At 38.5% G+C, this 22,063-nt stretch overlaps 1 protein-coding gene across 1 annotated transcript; it reads right to left on the bottom strand.

Moving 5' to 3' along the window:
* Window positions 1-5,636: 5,636 nt before the first annotated feature.
* C33H3orf85 (chromosome 33 C3orf85 homolog) lies at window positions 5,637-20,038 on the bottom strand. Its single transcript, XM_038582480.1, has 4 exons — window positions 19,992-20,038; window positions 19,839-19,891; window positions 7,911-8,044; window positions 5,637-6,494 (listed from the first exon to the last, which is right to left on the bottom strand). The coding sequence occupies exons 2-4, from the start codon at window positions 19,885-19,887 to the stop codon at window positions 6,405-6,407; spliced, it is 273 nt and encodes a 90-aa protein (XP_038438408.1). The 5' UTR covers window positions 19,888-19,891; window positions 19,992-20,038; the 3' UTR covers window positions 5,637-6,404.
* Between the last annotated feature and the right edge of the window lie 2,025 nt (window positions 20,039-22,063).

Below are 22,063 nucleotides of genomic sequence, written 5' to 3'. Positions count from 1 at the left end.
GAGTCCGCTCTCTCCTGCACATGCTGTGAAGTTCACTTGACAATCCCCTTATAATCAGGACTTAAATTAGGCAGCGTGTCCTTTCTATAGCTTGTGCCAATTATGAAGGCAGAGTTTACTTACTCACTTAACAAGAATTCACTGAGAGCCTACGCTGTGCCAGATGCCACTCCAGGGCCTGGGGATGCTGCTGTGATCAAGGCAGACCAAATTCTCATTCTCAAGAATATAGACTAGTGTAGAGGAAATGGGTGGAAGGGGGAATTTTCACCTAATAAAGAAATACATGCTAATAAGTAAATTATAGGTAAATAAATAAACAAGAGAATTTCATGTAGTGCTATAAAAAATAGCAAGAAAGTAAAAAGCATAACAGACAGAAACTGCTAGAAGTTGAAGTGTGGCCGGTAGAATAATGAGTCCCTGAAGATGTCCACCTCCTAATCCTGGGCTGTATGTTATCTTGCATGGCAAAGAGGATTTTGCAGACGTGATTAAGGTTAAGGACCTCAAGATAGGGAGAGCATGGTGGATTATTCGAGTGGTTCCAATCAAATCACAAGTTCTTAAACAAGGAGGAGCTTTCCCAGCTCTGGTCAGAGAAAGAGAATGGTAGAAAAAGGAGCAGAATTGCTGGTTATGAAGATGAAGGAATGGCACCATGAACCATAGAACAAAATGTCCTACACAGTGGAAGAGGCAAGGAAGCGGATCCTCCCCAGGATGGGCCTGAAAGCAATGCAGCCTGCTGACATGTAGCACCTGTGACACCAGTGTCAGTCTTCTGGCCTACAGGAATGTAAGATTATAAATGTATGTTGTTGAGGCCACTAAATTGAGCTACTTATGACCAGGTAATCAGGGATGTATTCTCTGAGGAGGAACCCTTGAGCTGAGAGCTGAATGATAGTGGGAAACCAACTCATGAACTTCAAAGGAAGTGTAGTCCAGACACAGGGAAGCCTAAATGTCTGAGGTTGGAGCAAACTTGGTATGCTTAAAAATGACGTGGAGGCCACAATGGCTGGCATGTGTTCATGAGAGGGAGAGCAGTCCAGGATGAGATCGGAGCTCCAGGCGGGCCCAGGCTGTCAAGAGCCTTTTGCTGCTTTAACTTCCATTGTGGTTTTGCCATCATGGGATTGTGCACACATGGAGCGTCCCCAGTTCACTGTGAGTCCCTTGAGAGCCTGAAGAGCAGGGACCAGTCTCATTCATTTCTGGACCCCCCACCCCCCAGCATAAAGTTGTTGTAGCGCCTCAAACATACAAGCTCAAATGTACAGCTGTGGGATAGATGCTGGAGATTCTTTAGAAAAGCAGAACAATAGTAAGATTAATCTGTTTGGCATTACCAACTACTGAGAGTTCCCTGAATTTTAATTTCTTGCTTGTCATCATTGGGTAACCATTTTAGGGCATATTAAGGAAAAGTGATTTGTGGTAGTATGGTAGATCAAAAAGCAGCAATTCAGATGATAAAAAACAAAATTGTTGTCTGAGGTCCCTGGTGGGATTTTCTTTAACACTGCTATCATAATCAGGTTTATTTCTAGTTTTAAAAAATAGCAATAGCCCTTGGGTGTTTATTAAATAAAAAATTTTCCTAACAGAACTATTTTGAAAACCAAAGTGGAGATAATGTGCATTCTATTATTGCAAGCAAGTATTTGTAGAGGGCCTATTATGTGCCAGAAGCTTATCTCAAGCAAGCCCCACTCCACTCGGCTGAGGCTGAGGTTGGTGCTTTTATCATTTTCATTTCAGAGATAGGAAACTCAGCCACAGGGGGGAAATATGACCCCAGGTCTCTTGCTCCAGAAGCTACATTCTTAAATACCAGGTTACTTCCCTCCCTTCCCCCAAGAAAGGGGTAGAACCAGAAATTTTTTTTATTTTTTTAAATTTTTTTAAAATTTTTATTTATTTATGATAGTCACACACACACAGAGAGAGAGAGAGAGAGAGAGGCAGAGACACAGGCAGAGGGAGAAGCAGGCTCCATGCACCGGGAGCCCGATGTGGGATTCGATCCCGGGTCTCCAGGATCGCGCCCTGGGCCAAAGACAGGTGCTAAACCACTGCGCCACCCAGGGATCCCTAGAACCAGAAATTAAACATAAAGTCTCTCAGGAAAATGTATGGTATTTAAAGAGATTTAAAATTTCAACTCTACAAGTTCTGTTAATTTTTTTCTCTCTGTAGTTACTGTCTGTTTAAAGATCATCAAAGAATCCCTTGTAAAATATACTCTATGATGGAGCAAAACAGGATAGGGCTATGAAGGCATACCTTCCCTGAAATTGTCTGTTAAAAAATAATTAGCTTGGGTTTTAATATTATGATCAGAAGAAGAAAATGCTGCTGCTTTTGTCACTGATGGATGGGATGAAATATTTTGAATTCAGATAATTTATTTCTTTTTTACATTTGAACTGCCTTCTAAGACAGTTCCAATTTGTGATCTAATCTCCAAACATTTATTTTTTATTTTTTGTCTCTAATTTGAAAGAGTCTGGCAATATCTCTGCTTCAGACTGGTAGTTTGTATATTTAACCAGTCAATGCTAAATTACTTTCTATAAAATTAATTCAGGCTGTCACTATCATTGAAGATAACAGTGTGAGATATATATATTCTTTGCCTGGTTCAGTTGCCTGAGATGTTTTAGATCAATTTGGGGAAAATAAATGGAATAAATAAAATCAACAGATGAAAATAAATACCTTCATTTTTAATTTGTTCTATATGTACGGTACTCCCATCCATTAGTTATTCTATTTAAATTACAATGAATTGGTAGAGGAAGATGGATATCTTTTAAGATTGGGTCTGATGTGTTGGTGAAACTGAAGTCCAGAAATGAAAAATATTGAGTTCTTATTCAGTTCTTTTATCGATTCACTGGACAGCATGTGGATAAATTATATCACATCTTATTTGTTTGTCCTGCTACTGATATAAGAAAGTGTCTTAGTGTGTTCACGCTGCTATAACAGAACACCATAGACTGGGTGACTAATAAACAATAGAAATTTATGTGTCATAGTTTGGGAGCTTGGGAAGTCCAAAATCAAGGTGCCAGGAGATTTGATGTCCAGTGAGGGCTAACTTTCTGGTTCATAGATAAGTGTCTTTTTGCTAACTCCTCACATTGTGTAAGGGTCAAGGGAACTCTCTGGGTTTTTAGTTTTTATCTGTAAAATGGGATCTGTAGGACATGCCTTAGCTTGCTCCTCGTTAGACCTCAGAATGGAAACTTACTTCAGAAGAATTCAGAGTCACCACAGCATTGTGTTCTGTTTTTGAAGAGAGGGAGAGCACAGGCAGAGGAATCAGGACTTGATACCAGGCTCATGACCTGAGCTGAAGGCAGACACTTAACCGACTCAGCCACCCAGGTTCTGCAGGGCATTTATGTTTGTTTTATAAATATTTTATTTATTTGTTTGACAGAGAGAGAGAGAGAGAGAGAGAGAGAGAACCAGAGAGCACAAGTGGGCAGAACGGGAGAGGGAGAACTAGGCTTCCCCACTGAGCAGGGAGCCCAATGTGGGGCTCCATCCCAGGACCCTGGGATCATGACCTGAGTCGAAGGTGGACACTTAACTGATTGAGCCACCTAGGCAGCCAGAGCATTTATGTTCTTCTTTCTTTTCTTGTTCTCTTTTTTTTTAATACTGCAGTAGAACCTGAGAACATCCTGACTGCAGAGGCTGTATAGTCTCAGGAAGTGAGAAAAGGGGTAGCTTCTGATCCTCTCTATTTTTACTAATATTGTGTGATTGCTGTAATTTGTTCTGGGCTCTTAAAAAATGTTGAATGTGTCTTTAGTCTTGAAAAAAATAGATTTTACATGGAGTTTATAAATTAGATACAGATTAGAGCAAATCAGAAGACACTCCCCACCCCCCCACAAATCACTTACCATTTTGAGAAAAAAAAAACATCCGTTAAATTGAGTCAGCCAGATAATTGGTCCCTCAGTACAATCAATGTCTTTAAACACTGAATTAAAAATTGTTCCGGTCGAAACTAAATTTGCATGCAGACACTAAATATGTGGCACTTAGGTTTTCTTAAATCCTAAAAAAAACTAAATACCCTAAAAAAAAATGGAACACTGCCCATTTCCTGCTCAGCTGCGTGGAAGTTTAACTGCTGGATTTCTAGAGAAATTATCTTATGTAGACCAAGATTCTTTTCATTTGTTTGTTTTCTGATATCATATAAATTTCCAGTAATTTCTTGTGAAACTATGTTTGGATAAGAAACTTCCTTTCCATGCTTGTTTAATCCGATAACAACCTAACTGTAGAACTACGTTTTAGTGCTCGCTAAGTCAAAATTACCTTGGCAGCTGATTTATAATTTCACATTATTGGTGGCCCACAACTCACCCAGCATCTTCCTTGTTTTATGCTGACCAAAATGCATGAATTAAAGTCCTTTTCTTTTTCTCCTCCACATGTTGCCTTCATCACAGCTTCGTGAGTGTGTATGTGCGTGTGCACATGTATTTAAAATAGGTTGTAATGGTTAATGTATGTGTCAACGTGGCTGAGCCACTATGCCCAATGTGAGTGAGGTCAAGCATTATTCCGGATGTCTCTGTGATGGTGTTTTTGGATGAGATTAACATTTAAATTGGTGGACTTTGAGTAAAGCATATTGCCCTCCATAATGTGAATGGGCCCATCCAATAAGTTGAAGGCCTAAATAGAACAAAACACTGACCTTCCACAAGAAGGAGGAATTCTGACAATACAAGGCCTTAGGACTCAAACAGCAAAATCAGCTCTTGACTGGAGTTCTGGTCTGATGACCTTCAGACTTGAACTGTGACAATGGTTCTTCTCTGGTTTCCAGCTGGCCAGCCATTCCTACAGATTTTATACTTGCCAGCCTCCATAATCACATGAGCCAATTCCTTAAAATAAATCTTTTTCTCTGTATATACACATTCTATTGATTCATTCTCTGGAGAATCCTGATCAATACATAGGCATTCTGAATGGAACTTTGTGGCAGCAAATGTATATTATCTTTGAAACCCTGAGATGTATTAATATACAATCTCAACTTTCTTACTACAAACCCAAATGATTTATCTTCTTTCTTTTGTCCATCCAGTTGTGTTTTGATTGAAAAATCTATGTTTATATATTGGAAATGGGTAACAGTTAAATGGATAAATTATGTATCAGCCTCAACTTTCTCACTGCAAATTCCTCTAGGGCATGGAATAGGAAATGGGGAATACCAAATAGCTGCCAGCGTCCTCTTGAAGAGGAGAGTGCTGGGCTATAGTCTTCACATTGCAGCCTCTTAATGTTTGATTTTTCTGACATACTTGCTGCTGGAAAAGTGCTTAGGACTATTGTAAAACCACATAAGACCCACTATGGTCTTGGGGGGATGCTTCTGTTTACCAAAAGAAATCCCTCAGAGAACAATTGGCCTAGGTACATAGAGAGAAATTGACTTTGAGAAAACAAAATTTCCATCTATCTGTGATTTTGGCGGGCAATCTAAGTTACTGGTCATATCATCTCCTCAGTCCTCAAACTAGAGTACTGAAATGGTATTTTATGGGCATATGGAAAACTATAGCATAAATATAGTCCACTTTTCTTTAGAGTCAATTTTTCAGTTTTATTGAAAACCATAATAAATATCCCTAGCCAGCAAGTTAAAAGTGTTGTTTCAAATTGAAATAAATATCAATATATTATGGACTAGACTGCAAAACTTGCAAAATTTTACAAAACTCCTAAGGGCTTTGCACTTACAGATGAATGTTTCCAATGGGTTCCCAGTCATCATCTGCTCCCAAATAGGAGTTAAGATGATATTCTCTACTGCCCTCAGCAATACACCTTTGATGGAAAAGTTTCAAAAGCACTATTTTAAAATAGGCTGCCTTTAGAAAGTGAAAAGTATTGAAGAAAAAGGAGAGAACCAACTCCATTTGAGAGTTCTCTCTTCCTTTAATTAGTGAACTCTCTCAAAAAGGAAGCAATGGAAAGTAAACTATCAACAGTGAGTTTTAAAGACATTATGGTTTTGTTTTTAATTTCCTTCTCCGTAAAAGCCCCCTTTTTATAAATGTTATTTTAGTTCTCATTTTAAGAGCTATAATTTATTGAGGACTTTTAATTCTAGGTTTTCTATAATTTATTGAGAACTTCTAATCCTACTTGGGTTTTCATATTTACTCCTTTCAACAGCTCTATGAGATGGACATATTAAATAATCTTTAACAGCTCCATGAGACAGATGTATGAAATAATCTTGTGAGTGGCATGGATTTGCCTCCAGGTCTCCAAAGCCCATGGTTTGGGTTCATTGCCATGTTGACTTCCCCTATTTTTGCTCTCCTGGTTGAACCATCAAAGCACATTTACTGGGCAGTGGATACGTCAAGAGTGAAGGAATTCATATTCAGATAATACTCTGCTGTTGTTTTCAAAGCAGTCCATGTTTCATGAACCTGCAACAAAAGAAACTTCAAGTCATGATCTCTGAGTATGGAGAGTGCATGTTATATCAATTGTGTTTGGGTTATTGTACAGATAATCCTAAAAGATTAGGAAGTAGAGTGGAAGAATAATACCAAATAAGGTTTGGTTAACATACTTTTAGTGACCTGTATACTTGGTGCTTAAGTGTTTTCCAGTATTTTGGGGCCACTGTAGGAACCAATGTGGCAGTGTCCTATTATATTTGTCAGTTGATCATAGCACTGGCCTATAATTATAGGCAGGAGTACACTTGAAAATTTCAGTATTCCATAAAGAAGACACAGTCTACCCGCTTATGTAATATTTAATTTGCCAAATAAACAAATGTCTGGTTTTAATATCTCTAAATGATGCTTGTTGGAGAAAAACATGCATAAAACTAAATGCATTATTCAAGCTGGTGGTTTGCATCAGCAAATGCTAACCAGCAATGAGCCAATCCTGGTAGACCAGTTAAAACTCAACCATGCAGAGTAAGGACAGGACCCAGGCCCCAGAAAAACAAAAACAGTCATTTTTTTTTAAATGACTTTATACAACCCTCTAATGTAATGATAGAACCTGATACATGTGTAAAAGGGCAAACAAGTGAAGGGATTAATTAATTTGTTATACATTTTTATTTTCTGAACAGCTCAATTTTAAGAGGGAAATCATGAATAATTGAAATACTCAGACAATTCAGCAATTTCATTTGGCCTGGAGTTTCAGTGTTTTCTTTCATCAAAAAAGTAAACATGGAATAAAACTGGCTAAGGTACATTTCTTCTTTATTTCTCTTGAAGTGAGACTTCCAAATGAATAGAAAACTGTACAAAGGCAAGCAAATGAAGGAATGACATTAAGGGTTTGCATAATTATCACAGTGGAAAATAAGCTGTTGAATAACTGAAAGGGAACTAAAATGTGACTGTGATTCTTTCATCCACCTACACAAACGTGCAGTAATCTACTGAGATTAGACCGAGTAACAGTCATTTTGATAGTTCTTGAGAATAATGACCTTGATGGATAAGTTGTGCACCTTACTTCTGTAGCCGAGGTAAGGGAGGCTGGGTGCACAAGGCAAGCTAATCCCAGTGTGATAGTTACAGAGCGATTCACACATGAACGGCATGCAAAGGAGAGAAAGGAAAGAAGGGCAAAAAAGAAGCCCAGGAAAGAAGGGTAAGGCTTCAGAAAGGAGGGAAGCATTTGATTTTAGTCTTGGAGGAAGACGTGATGTTTACTGCACAAAAGTCACTTTATGGTGAGGAAAGGTCAAGTATAGCTCAGAGTGGCTAGAGAGAAAAAAATCATAGGTTGGGCTGGTGGTGTGCTGATGCCTGCTGTGGCAGTGTCTACTTAGCAAGATAGAGATGGTGCGTTGTTTCTAATGCAAATACCTGATCGGCCAGCGTGTTTCCCCACATATTTGGATTGTGATCTGGGTCCCAGTAATTCTGCAAATATATATGTCTTTTGAGATGTAGGAACTGGTTTGCTGGGTCCTCCGACAAAAATGGTGCTCCCAATGCTCCTGTAATTCAGAGTCCAAGAGCACAGCATCTTTTAGGGCAGTAGTTTACATCTCAATGTTTATCTTTTTAAGAGACACAGCTATGGCCTTTGGGAGGTTGGGTGCCTGAGAAGCGAGCCCTGAGAAAGCTATACACGGAGAAAGGTGACTTCTCCTCAGCTTTCCTCTATCACTGTGCTATCATCACCCTACATGTCCTCAATATAGTGCAGCATCAAAGCTAGTGCTAGATGGGAAAAATTTTTTAGAGCCTTCTGTACCTGCATGGGAGCCCACACACCTGGATTCAAATTCTAGCTCTATCACTTTTTTTGGACAGGTTGCTTAATTTCTCCTAGCTGTAATTTTCTTGCATATAAAAAGAAAAAAAAAGAAAAAAAAAAGAAAGAAAAGAAAAGCATAGTAATAACACAGTAACACAATAATATAGGATTACCATAAAGGGTTGGCTCTATTAATGGTTGTAAACCATTTGGCTCAAACCAGGCAGTCAACAATCTTAGTCTTCCTTTCCGAGCCTTCCAAAAGAGAAACATATCTTTCAGTTTGAAGTAGACTGCTTCCAAATCTGGCACCATGGCTTAAATTGTTAGTATTGATAGGTCTGTCATTGAATTGAAGAGGTTTGCATTTTGTATTCCTTCCCACTCCAGGATTAAGGAAGAAAAATGATTGTTTTTAAAACCTAGACATTTTTAGTATCTTGAAATTTTAAGTCTATATTGTATTTTCATTTCCAGATAAAACACAACCACATTCAGAGTTGTAATCTGAATCAATATCAAGGAAGAATACACTCCTGACCTATTTGTGGTAACAATACAATCTGTTCATTGCTTGTGATAAGCATTTATTACAAATGTCATGTTCAGTACTCCAAGCTTCATCATTAATAAGACTCTATTGACCAGGGTTATAGTGAACTATAAGATACGAAACCTCCCCTCTGTAGGGCAAGGGTATGAGGGAGTCCAAGATTCAAAATAAAACAAGGCAACATAGCATTTGATTGTGCCAAGGGAGTTTAGGAGAAGGTGTCATTATTGAGCTTTGGAGCTCTGAGGCACCAACAGACATTTTCATGGTCAGAAAAATTGCTGAACCTATTCCTTAAAGAAAAGATTAAATTTAGTGGGATAGGAGAAGGAGAAAGACTTTCGATTTTAAGCTGGAGGAATGGTGTGGCACTGGGAATCTGTAAAACAGATATCTGAACACAATGGTTATAGGTGGCTAAATTACTTGTGCGTGTGTGTGTGTGTATATATATATATATACACACACACATACACACAAATAACAATGAGAGTTGACATTTATTGAGCATTGTGCTAAAAAATACCTGAACTACCTTATTTAATACAACAAACCTAAGGAGCAGTACTGTCAATCATTTCATTTTGCAGACAAGGTAACTATATCACAGGAAAAGTTAAATACTATGTTCAAGGCCACATAGCTAGTAGGAAGGGGAGATGGAATTCTCCCTTTAAAGCCACTGTGCGATATTATAACTAAGAGACGGGAAGGCTTGGGGCCAAAGAAAAGCAGCAGCAGCAGTAATAGTAGTAGTACTACTACTACTAAATAATAATAATAATATTAGTCTTATGCATTTATAGAAAAGAGACAATCATTACTTATACATTTCCTATGATATCATGCTTTTCCAAGCTTGACCTTGAGTACTAAGCAGGGCTCTAATTATTAGCTCTATTACTTTTAGCTTAATTTGTTACCCTGCTAAGTTCTAGTTTTAACTACCTACTTATTGAAAATGACAACCTCTGTGGATGTTATACATCACTCAGGCTGCCTCTAGGTGCAAAACACTAGTGATGGAGGGTAGAAAAATGACTTACACATATTCTCTATGAATAGGGGGTTAACAATTTTAGTTATTCATGGTTTAAAAAAGAAAGGCAAAAGTCAACTTTCAGAAGATATTAGTAACAGATGATAGAAGTAATAGTGTCCTGCTTCTAGGTCATCTAATTCAATATAACTAAGCTAGCATGCCTGGGGAAGCCATCCTCTAAGATGTCCCCCAAAGACCACTGCCTTCTTGGTATCCATACCTTCTGTGGTCTTCTTTCATTCAGTAGGGCAGACCCTGGAACTGTGGAAATGACAGTGTGTGCTTTCTGTGGCTAGCACAAAATAGGTGTTACAGCTCCTGCCTTGTGCCTTTCTTGGATCACTTGCTCTAATGGAAGACCACTACCATGTTGTGAGGACACTCAAGCAGCCTGTCAAGGAACTGAATCCTCCCACCAACAGTCATACAAACAAACCACCTGGGAACTGGATGCTTTCATTCCAGTTAAGCCTTCAGATCACAACAGTCCTCACTGACGTCTATACTGTTATCTCATGAGAGAGCCTGAGTCACAATCTGTGACCTAAGCCACTCCCAGATTCCTAGAAACTGTAAAATAATAAGCATTGATTATTTTAAGTTGCTACGGTTTGGAGAGGTTGTTAGGTCATAGTAGATAACTAATACAATGCATTATGAGTGCCTACTGATGTCAGGATAAACTGCTAACCACCAGACCTGAGCCCCAGATGAAGCAAGTGAGTCCACAAATAGAAGAAGAAACTGGCTTCTAAGCTTACACAAATTTTGTGCCATGAGATCTCTACTTGCTCTGATAATCCTCATTGCATAGAAAGAGAAACAAAAAACAACCCTTGCCGCTAAGTAACTCACATGATATTCAGAGTTCATAAATAATTTATAAGGAAATATACTATGACCATACAGTTTGAAGGAGGAGTGATTAGTTCTGATATTGGCATGGAGGTAGCATGGAGGTAGCATGGAGAAATTGGTTTTGAGTTGAGCTTTCATGCTTATGGAATGTCTCCACAGTTAGGAAGAAGGGAGTGGAAGCAAAGAGCATGTGTTCCGGGCTGAAGAAGATTGGTGAGCCAAGGAACAGAGAAGCACAGTAAGGCTCAGATTTGGTGACCCCGACTTTGCCAATGTGATGGCAGGGTAGAGCTGAGGTGTGCATGTGGTCAGAGAGAATGTTGGAGGATTATTACTGTCACATCAAGGAGGTTGGACTTTATTCTTCAAGTAATATTTCTGAACAAGAAAATGATAGGACCAGATTTACTTGCAATTTTTTTGGTTTGATTATGATAAAATATGCATTATATAAAACCGTTTTAACCACTTTTAATTGCATAGTTTAGTGGCATTAAGCACATTCACAGTGTTTTCCAATCATCATCACTATCTCAAGAACTTCTCCCTAAATGGAAACTCAGTACCCTTTAACAATTCCCATCACTCTCTCCTCCAGCCCCTGGTCACCACCATTAGCTTTCTATCTCCATGAACTTGCTTATTGTAGGTACCTCATGTAAGAGGAATCATGTACTCTTTGTCCCTTTGTGTCTGATTTATTTTACTTAGTAGAGTATCTTCAAGATTTGCATGTTGAAGCATATATAAGCATCTCATTCCTTTTGAAACTTGAATAATATTTTGTACCTATATGCCAACATTTTGTTTACCCATTCACAGATACTTTTGAAAACTCCTTTGTCAGTCGTGTTAGAAAGCAGATGGTAAAAGGAAGACAGTGAGAGACACAGGTTGGAGCCTCTCGTAATGGTCTGGTGGAGAGATAAGTAGGGCCTGAATCAGGTGATTGACACCAGGGATGGGAAGACAGGGCTGATTGGAACAGAATAGAGAACTCATCCATTGGGCTCGCTGGTGCAGAACCACCAGCACTGAAGTTCTGGTTTTAACTGAGATGTGTTCATAGGCGACTTCCAGATTTCTCTTCATTCTCTTTGAAGAAAAGGTGTCAATTACAGTGTGACATGTGTAGTGTGTTCATATTCTGTTAAAAAAAAAAGGAGGGGGGTTTCAAAATGAAGAGAGTATTTAGGCAAAGAAGATCCAATATCGATATCTAATAAATATTTCTTTTTTTAAGATTTGTTTATTTGCTTGAGAGAGAAAGAGAGAGTGTGAAGGAGCAGGGGGAGGTGCAGAGGGAGAGGGAGAGAGACACCCAAGCAGACTCTCTGCTGAGCGCAGAGTGAGAAGAGAGGCTCAATCTCATGACCTGGAGATCACAACCTGAGCTGAAATCGAGTTGGCCACTTAACCGACTGAGCCATCCGGGCGCCCCTCTAATAAATGTCTCTACATAAATTATGCTTACAATATAATTTATAGCAAGATAAAGTACAGTAACCACTTAAGGTAGTGTTACTTGGAATCATCCAAAAGTAAAACCAATATTCTGTACCGTGGTTGTCCCGGTGCATTGTATAATCGCTAAGGGAAAAAAAATGCTATGACATAAATCTTGACAGAGAAGCATGCTTTAAAATATAAGTCATAGCTATTTTCAGCTCTAATAATTCTGTCTTTTGTAAATCTTCTCTCTTTTTGCTCACGGAAAATGTTTCACTGATATAATCTCCCCCTCCCCATCCCCCTGCCCCTGAACAAAGCGCCTACCTCACCATTATGCGCCCAACAGGCATCCAATAAATATTAATTGATGGCGATAATAGCATCACCCACAAGAGAGACAGAAAGTAGTATTTATTGTCCTACTTTACAAATGAGAAAATTGACACACGGAGATGAAATGACTCACTCAAGGTCACCTAGTAAGTCATTGGCAGGGCTGGAAATAAAATGCAAGTGATACAGAAGGGCACGCTATTATCCTCTCTGCTTGAGAAACTTCTCCTCCCTTTTTCATCCTGTCTGACAAACCTTGAAAGTTAGTGAGAGCAAGATCAGAGTTTGTGTTTGTAAGCCTATATAATACTGCTGGGGTTTGAAAACTGAACCCTGACTTTTATTAGTTTGTTGGTTTTTAAATTTTTTTTAATGTAGGCAGTATCAGCCAGGTTAATGTCTTTTTTTAAAAGTTAGAATCATAAGCTATAAAAAAAAATCTCCCTCTTTTTTCTTTCCAACTCCCTACACACCCTCCTTCCTTTCATCCCATATCATAGTAGTTTTAATAGGATCTGTCAAGCTTAGTTCTGCTATCTAAACATGTCTCAAATATCCTCTGCAGAAAATTCTGTGAGTCAAAATGAGGCAGACACTTCAGAATGTGGAGACGTTGGAGATCACAGCTCTTGCCACACAAACCAAGAAGGATCAGAGATGGGAAAGTCTTATCCTGGCCCTGCCAGTGATTAGTTGGATCATTAGTTGGTTACTCCTACCCCCCACCCCCGTTTCCTACTCTGTAAAACAGGGATGGATCATAGGAAGCTAACTAAGATGTCTTGTGCCTCTGATATTTTTAACTGGAATGTATTCATAATCAATAGGTCATTAATTGAAAACTACTTTCTCTGCATGATATTAGGGCATCAAAATATGTAGAATTTGCTTAATGGGTACAGCTCCTAGTACTGTCAAGGAGCTCACATGCTGAGAAATTCAGCACTGAGAGAGACAGAAATAAGTGAAAGAGAAGTCAGAATAGATCTAGCCAATAATTAAAGCAATACAAGTAAAAATGTATTCACGTTACACACAGAGATGAGAACCCATCATGGGCTGAGGAGCAGCATGCTGGTAATGGAAGATGTATAGTTAGAAATGGAATGCTTCCCTATTTTGCTATCACCCAGGGAGGGCTGAAAAAGAGTCTTTAAATTTGATAGTGGAGTCATAACTGAATAGTCTTTATACTGTGCACGTGACCATGAAGATGATCCTCGTGGTAGGAACCTATCTGCTAAAAAGGTTCCGGAAAGCCTGATGTGAAATGTTAAGATACAGAATCCAAGGACAGAGTCTGAGGGCAGAGTCCTGTTTTCTTCTCTGTGGAGGGAGCTCTTTTAGAGTAGCCTCTAACCACTCATCTCCCCTTTGTAGACAGTGCCCCTCGGAAGGGGCAGTGCCCCAGGTAACTGGTAGGTCCAAGAGGCATAACTTGGCATGTCCAGTCAGCTCCTACTTCTTCCTCTTGAGAGTTAGCTGCGCTCAGAGATCACACTTTCTCTTCTGGTTCCACAACCTGCAACCGGAGATGAAATTTGCCAAATTCTGGGGTCCAGTCAGCAGGCCCTTTCTATCTTACACTGCTATATATTCCAAATTAGCCTTTCCCAGTAATAAAGGGAATTGATTGCCTTCTATGATCATCTTTGATTTATTTTTCAACTAGATCAAAAGCAGGCCAAGAAAGGGGACAGGAGTTCTATGTGTCAGACAACAGGTCTATTGTCTCAGAGCCTCACTAAGAAATAGGAAAAAAAAATATAGCACAGACTGGGCACTCCAGCCAATAAGAGCCTGTCATCCCTGGAAAGCCACAGCTGTGAATATTCATAGGCAGTTACATGAGGGAAGGAATTGTATGTCTGTGAATAAATGTGATGGGATTTAGCAGGGGTAGAAGACACAAAAATGACCAGCAAATCCACAGGATGGGCCATAGCTAGCTATTTCCCGGAGAGGTGAGGTGACGCTGCTATTTGTAGTGGTACTTGATGCCTGGTGCCAGAGATGGAGAATAAGCATGACAGTCCTGCTACAAGCTTAAAAATACTCGGTATGGGATGCTGAACACAAAGCACTTAGCATTCAGCATAAGCAGTTAAAGAATAACAGTTATTGTTTACTATTTTTATTTCACTGAGTTTTAGTCACTTCCTGTAACATGTCTATGTCTTTAGAAAAAAAAAGACGAAATAAATGCTCAAGCACATAAATTAAGTATTAAAACAAAGTATAAATGGTCACTAGGGATTAAATACAAAAGAGGATCAGGAAAAAGTATATACAGGCATCTTGGCAATATGGCAAAATTTTCAAAGATCGCTCTAAGTGTAGGAGAAATTTTATAATTTTGTGAGTGATTCAAGTACATGTCATGTTTAGGTTCATATGTTTAAAGTTGAATCTTTTATTCTCTGGGCTAAGTAAATAATTTTTGTTATAAAATAGTTATCTTTTTCTTCCCACTCTAAATTTTCATCACTGACCCAAAAATTTATGGCAGAAGACAGAAGAGCTATATTTAGTATAATAGGCTCTCTCACTTTGCTGCAATTGAGATTAAAATTAATGAGAGAGAATGAGAGAGAAGAAATTTGGGGTTTGAGACAGAAAGAAGGAAACAGGAGAAATCAAGAAAAGAAATCAAAGAAAGGAGAGACAAAGAAGGGAAGTTACAAAAATGAAAGGTTACGAAAGGTGAAAAGCCATGGGGAAAGGGAACAGAGAAGTAAAAAGACAGAGGGCAGGATGGATGAAAGTCAGCTGGAAAGGAAGAAAGAGACACTGAACTTGGGGACCAGCTCTCAAATCCCATGGTTTTACTAAACTGTTAATGAAATGCTTTCGTATTTTGTAAATGAACTTTTAACTCAGGGAACTTTGGTTTTAGTGACGTTACAATTGCTGGTGTGTTGACTACTTTGCAAAGTAAACAGGAGCTAGTGTTGCTTGAGTTGGAGTTCAGTCTGTCTCGACCTGCTCTCAACGTGCTAACATACACCCACACACGTGCTCACATGCACTACCATGTCATTCCCTGAGGCATGTTTTGGACCTGGTAGATCTTTTATTAACTTTTGATTTTGTGGGCAGCAAAATGTGTAACTCACGAAAGACAGTGTTTTATATGAGTCAATAGTAACCCCTACTGGGTCATTGCCTGTGTGTGTTGATGGAATTTCCAACTCCAGTGCCATGACAAATGATGCAATGTGGGCAGGAAAATAGATGGCTTTTCGGCAACACCCAGAGAGCTCAACGGATCTAGTCATAGGCAATGATATTTTTCTCTAACTGAGATATTTCCCAGGTTATTCTCACTACTTGCTTTCTTGAGAACATCGATCAATCTGAAGCCAAAGTGAGTAGATAAAATTAAGAATGAGTTCTTATAAAAAAAAAAGCAAAACTATATCCAGAAATATAGACTCTTCAAGGAATGGGGCAGTGAAGGGGGGAGGGGTGGCTGGGTAACTGGGAAGGGCCCTTCCTTCCATGGATGGTGCTAAAGGCAAACTTGCAAGCACTGGCGGGGCCGAGTGGGTCAAGGGGAAGAAAATGTGAGCTTAAAGCTGTTATCTCAAAAACCCAAGCTGGGACGCCTGGGTGGCTCAGTGGTTGAGCATCTGCCTTTGGGTCAGGGTGTGATCCTAGGGTCCTAGGATCGAGTCCTGCATCAAGCTCCATGCAGGGAACCTGCTTCTCCCTCTACCTATGTCTCTGCCTCTCGTGAATAAATAATAAATAAAATCTTTAAAAACAAAACACCAAACCAACCCAACGACTCAGAGAAACAAAAACCTTCAGGACAAATTGCTCTTGGTTACTAGGTGTAGGGTGAAAAGTAAGAGCTAGAGTAATGCTAGAGAAACAGGCAAAAGGCAGTTCACTTCCCCTGTCTAAAACCAGAAGACATGCTTGCACTTCATGTGATCTGATCACAGGTCAACAATATGGGCACGAACCTCCAAATTGTCTCACATATGGGTCAACTTCACTGGTTTATTTACTCTGTGAAATACTTTCCAAATATGTGTATTTTCCATATGTCTTCTTTGTGTGAAATGGGGCTGTTTGATTTTGATGAGTGTCCTATGGAGGTGGAACATATGAGTTTAGGACTTCTGTTTACCCTCACCACAACTAGAAACTGCCATAGAAGGCTTCTGGTTATATCTCAGTGTGGCTCTGTTTATTCACCTAAAGTCACCCAGCTCCCTAACTCCTGGCTTGTTCTTGTAGAACCAATGGCTGTGATACTGGCTTTATTCCTTTTTCATGAGGAGGTCTTGTTGTGTGCTCCTTTGCCTATACCATAGCTACATATTCCATATCTAGCATGGCAGCACCAAGGGGACAGTTTGTTTGTTTATTTGTTTATTTATTTTTGGGGGGGACAGTTTGTTTAGATGAAAGAAGGGTTTTGTTACCGGAAGAGCTAGCTGTAGAATTTGCACATGAGTCCAGCATCCACCATGGATTAGCTGTACAGCTCACTTAACTTCTCTAAGCCAAAATTCCCTTATACAATGAAAATCATAATACTTATTTGCAGAGTGATTATGAGAGTTGACTTAAAGTAACATATGGAAAACCCCTGCCCACAGAATAAAGACTTAAAAGAGTAGTATTAATGCTTGCTGGGTTTATTATAGAAGGCAATTCTTGACCTAAATGCTGAAGAGAGGGTTTTTGTTTTTGTTTTTTAATCAAATCATGACACTCGGATTTCTAATTCTCTGACCGAGGAACCAGTTCCTATGTGTATAAATTACTATTTTAAGAAAATCAATAAAATGATTTGAGGACTGTGTTTATAAATGTAATTACTTGGGGAAGGTTCTTCATCATTTTTGGCTTCAGCATTCCCATTAGGAAAATGGATAATGAGATCTTTTCCCTATTTGCTTCAAATTAAGTTCTAGACAAAAGTAATTTGTTAGACAATTAATCTGTAATGGAGAAAACTTTTTTTAAATATAAAAACAAACTTTTAAAGATGGTTATTTTCTTATGATAAGTAGAAGTTTCCAGGGAAGTGTAGATCAATAGGTAGCATTCTTAAATGAAAAATGGGAGGGAGAGAAAAAGGGAAGAAAGTTGACCCAAGCTAGGATTTCCTACTTGAGAGCTGTATGATTTAGAAAGTGTCAGTTAAACAAATTATTAGTGTAACAAATGAATCTGGTTCTAACGACTTCCATGTACTCAGCCTACATGCAGGAGAGGCTTCTTTCCTGAGATCTGAAGGGCTAACCCCACCTTGTCAATGTTCCTCTGTCCTTAGGCTCTAATTCTCAACTTATTATTTCACGAACTCTCACCACATAATTTTATTTATTTGTGTTTTAAGTGAAGTCAGTCAAACCAGTTATCTTTCTAGATAGACATATTTGTATCTCAGCTGGAGCTAAACTTAATTCTGACTTGTTTCTTAGGAAAGTCCCTAAAATGGCCTGGGTGGCTCAGTGGTTGAGCATCTGCCTTTGGCTCAGGTTGTGATCCCAGGATCCTGGGATCAAGTCCTGCATCAAGTTCCCAAAAGGGAGCCTGCTTTTCCCTCTGCCTCTGCCTTTCTCTCTGTGTCCCAAATAAATAAATAAATAAATAAATAAATAAATAAAATCTTAGAAGAAAGAAAGAAAAAAGAAAGAAAGGAAGGAAGGAAGGAAGGAAGGAAGGAAGGAAGGAAGGAAGGAAGGAAGGAAGGAAGGAAGACTGTCCCTAAAAGGGCTCCTTTCAAATAAAATAAAATAAAATAAAATAAAATAAAATAAAATAAAATAAAATAAAATAAAATAAAATAATAAAATAAGATAAGATAAAATAAAATAAAAAATAAAATAATAAAATAAAATAAAATAAAATAAAATAAAATAAAATAAAATAAATAAAATAAAATGGCTCCTGGGTGGCTTAGCGGATTGAGCATCTGCCTTCAGCTCAAGTCATGATCTCAGCGTCCTGGGATCGAGTCTAGAGTTGGGCTCCTCAGCAGAGTGTCTACTTCTCCCTCCACCCCTCCGCATTGCTTATGTTCTCTTTCTCTCAAATAAATAAATAAAATCTTTTTTTTTTAAAGTCTCTAAAAGTCATTTTGCAGCACAAATTCCCTTTTGCCAGATATCTTTGACCCTGCACGTTCACAGGTGAATGTAGACCAGCAGCAGTGCTTTTAGCCTTGCGCTAATACACCATCACCCACTCTAAAGCCAACTGCATGGATCAGCAGGTAAAGCAAAGCAATAACTGATGGATTATAACTAGCCCATGACTCCTCATACACTCACTTAAACTGAACCAGCCTCACTTTCTTCATCTGGAGAGGTGGGCTGTAACCGGGTATGATTACACATCTTGATGATAATTGCCTAATAATAACTTGGCTAAAAATTTCTAAATCATTTATTTAAACATGTCCCAAATGCAAAGTATAACATTGGTAATTAAAATGATTTATCAAAATTATTTACATGCTTAAGAATATAAGGCTAGTTATATACACATACATATATGCCCACATATCTAGATTCATATTCTAGGTATATACCTATATCCTTTTATTTAGGACACACACATCTCTGTGTGTCTGTGTCTGTGCACCTCAAGAAAAATATGTAACTTTTTTGCATGGGCCTCAAGTTTATCATAAAGGTAGAAATTTATTCTTATTTAAGCATCATATCAGAAGTATATATAAATTGTAGAGATTTAACTGTGAAAATAATTTACACCTTTGTAAGTATTTTCAGTTTTGGTTACAAGAAAAACAAATGACCTCTCAGTTCCATTCAGATATAAGTCACTGAATTATTGGGTCAATTTGGCAGCAAATCATCTGACCTTCAGTGCCTTCCTTGATCTGTCTTTAAAACACCACTTCTCTGAGCTACAGCTTGCTCTAAAGGTTAATGAATTCACACTCTCAAAGTACCTTGAGGTCTCCACATAATGGTACTATGTAAGTATTACAGTTTCTAAAAAGCATTTAAAATTTTTCTTTGTTCAAGGACACAAGAGTACTTCTTTGGAGGCAACCCTTAAATAGATTTCTTAGCAATAGTGACACATTAATACGTTGATACATAGAAATAAAATGATCACACACAATTAACACTAACATGTTCAAAACCATAGCACGACACGATAGTTTGGTTGTCCTAATGTTCTAGAATTGATCTGTGGATAAAACCTATCTGTTCATTTCTTTGAAAAAGTCAAAAGGGGTTATCTGTCAACCTAATCTTTGTAAAAGACATGATAAATAAAAAAGAAATGGATTCTTACCTATAAGCAATGTTGAACACAGGGCTACTTGAAGCATTTTATAGGCCATAATCCTGTTTTGAAAAGAAAAGATTTATTTATTTTAATTTAGACCAAGCAAAGCTTCAGGGCATACCGGCTACTTTCCAGGACTATGAAGCATTTGCTGCATACCTGGCAGCCCTGTGAGCTGAGATAAGTCAGAGAGGCCGTTGCTTAAGATGGCTTTTTTATATGACTCCCGTCTTTTTACCCTTTGGACTTTTTGGACTGACTTTTTACGAGCTTCTTATATGGGCCATGTATTTACTTACTAATTTTATCATCCATCCAGACTAATGTCATACAATGTAAAAAAAAAAAGGGTGGAAAAACTGAATCACTCATACATTGCTGGTGGGAATATAAAATGGTACAGTCACTTTGAAAAAGAATTTGGCAGTTTCTTATAAATCTGAGCACGCAATTACCATACAACCCGGCAATTGCACGACTGGGCATTTGTCTCAGAGAAATGAAAACTTATGCTCATAGAAAAACTTGTACGAGAATGTTTCACTACATTTTTATCAGTAGTAGGCAAGAAGTGGAAACAACCCAGATGTCCTTGACAGCCGAGTGTTTAACATACCGAAATGCTTCTATACCATGAATTACAGTAACGATAGAGTAAAAATTACTGATAGACACAACAACTTAGAGGAATCTCAGGGGAATTATGATGGGTGATGGGTCCCAACTGGTCAAATATGGCATGATTCCATTTATGTAACTTTCTTGGAAATGATGGAAATTATGGAAATAATGAATAGATTAGTAGTTGCTAGGGGTTAGGCATGGAAAGGGATGGAAGATGTTATAAGGGGCAGTATGAGGGACCCTCATAATAATAGAACTACTTGGTATCTTAGCTGTGGTGGTGGTAGACCCAAACATAAATGTGATAAAATTGCACAGGACCAAATACAGATGTCTCAGATACATACATGCAAATGAGTACACCTAAAACTGGGGAAATCTGCATAGGATCAGTGCATCGCATCAATGTCAATGTCTTGGTTGTGATATTGCATTATAGTTTTGCAAGATGTTACCATTGGGAGTAATTGACTGAAGGGCACACAGGATCTCTCTATTATTTCTTACAAATGCATGTGGTTCTACACATCTCAAAACAAAATGTTTAAAGACAAAGGAATGTGTGGGGTGCCTGAGTGGCTCAGACGGTGAAGCCGTGAAGTGTCTGACTTCCGCTCAGGTCATGATCCCCCAGGATCCTGGGATTGGGTCCTGCATCAGGCTCTGGCAGAGAGTCTGCTGCTTCTTTTTTCTCTGCCACTCCTCTACCCTCGCTCATGCTCTCTCTCTCTCTCAAAGTAAAAACAAACAAACAAACACTTAAAAAAATGACAAAGGAATGTTTAACTGCATTATGGAATGTGTTTCCAACAAAAATTCACAATGAATAAAACCAGGACACTTTTTTAAAATTTGAGTTTTAGGGGCGCCTGGGTGACTCAGCGGTTGAAACTTTAGTGTAGGTCGTGATCCCAGGGTCCTGGGATCGAGTCCTGCATTGGGCTTCCTGCAGGGAGGCTGCTTCTCCTTCTGCCTGTGTCTCTGCCTCTCTCATAAATAAACAAATAAAATCTTAAAAAAAATAAAATTTGATTTTTTAAGCAACTACCCTTTTCTGTGGCATGATTAACAGTTAACTAAATCAATTTATTATTATACAATTTATTCTTAACAGCAAATCATGCATCTGTTAGCCAGTCTCATCAAAATTATGCAATCTGAAACGAACAGGTATAGAGATATAAAAGTGGTAGAAAATAACTTTCTTATCTATCTTAGAAACCTGGGTCTACCTTGTTGAGAGTTACACCTCTAATTACTGATAGAAGGTTTGGGAAGACAGATATTTGGAAATAGGCATGGTGAAATTTTGGCAGCTTATCCCATGTGTCCATCTATGTGTCCAGCTGTGGCCACATTTCTGTGATTCTTGTTTTTTATTTGATGGAGAGGTATAAATATGTCATTATGTCATAGACTAGAAAAATCTTAGGAAAATCAAAAGAAGAGTATTTTTATAACAAGAAGTACACTCACTCAAAGGAGGAATTCATCTTCGCCTCTTTTCTTCCATCCATTATTCTTCAACTTTTGGAACTGAAGTGAAGCTTGCCTGGAGTGGGAATAAGGGTGGGGACAGGGTTGCCCCCATCTCTTTCACCCTACTC

This window comes from Canis lupus, chromosome 33, assembly GCF_011100685.1.
Source record: "Canis lupus familiaris isolate Mischka breed German Shepherd chromosome 33, alternate assembly UU_Cfam_GSD_1.0, whole genome shotgun sequence".
NCBI lineage: Eukaryota > Metazoa > Chordata > Mammalia > Carnivora > Canidae > Canis > Canis lupus.
The sequence above is the reverse complement of the archived record's forward strand: the minus strand, read 5'-3'. Positions and strand labels throughout refer to the sequence as shown.

What these genes read in the sequence shown, in the direction of transcription:
- C33H3orf85 (XM_038582480.1), bottom strand. Translation starts at nt 19,887, where the DNA reads ATGGCCTATAAAATGCTTCAAGTAGCCCTGTGTTCAACATTGCTTATA. An exon ending in GTGTTCAACATTGCTTATAG is followed by an intron (nt 8,045 to 19,838) that starts GTAAGAATCCAT and finishes TCTGAATTACAG; the next exon opens with GAGCATTGGGAGCACCATTT. An exon ending in GAAACACGCTGGCCGATCAG is followed by an intron (nt 6,495 to 7,910) that starts GTATTTGCATTA and finishes CTTTTGTTGCAG; the next exon opens with GTTCATGAAACATGGACTGC.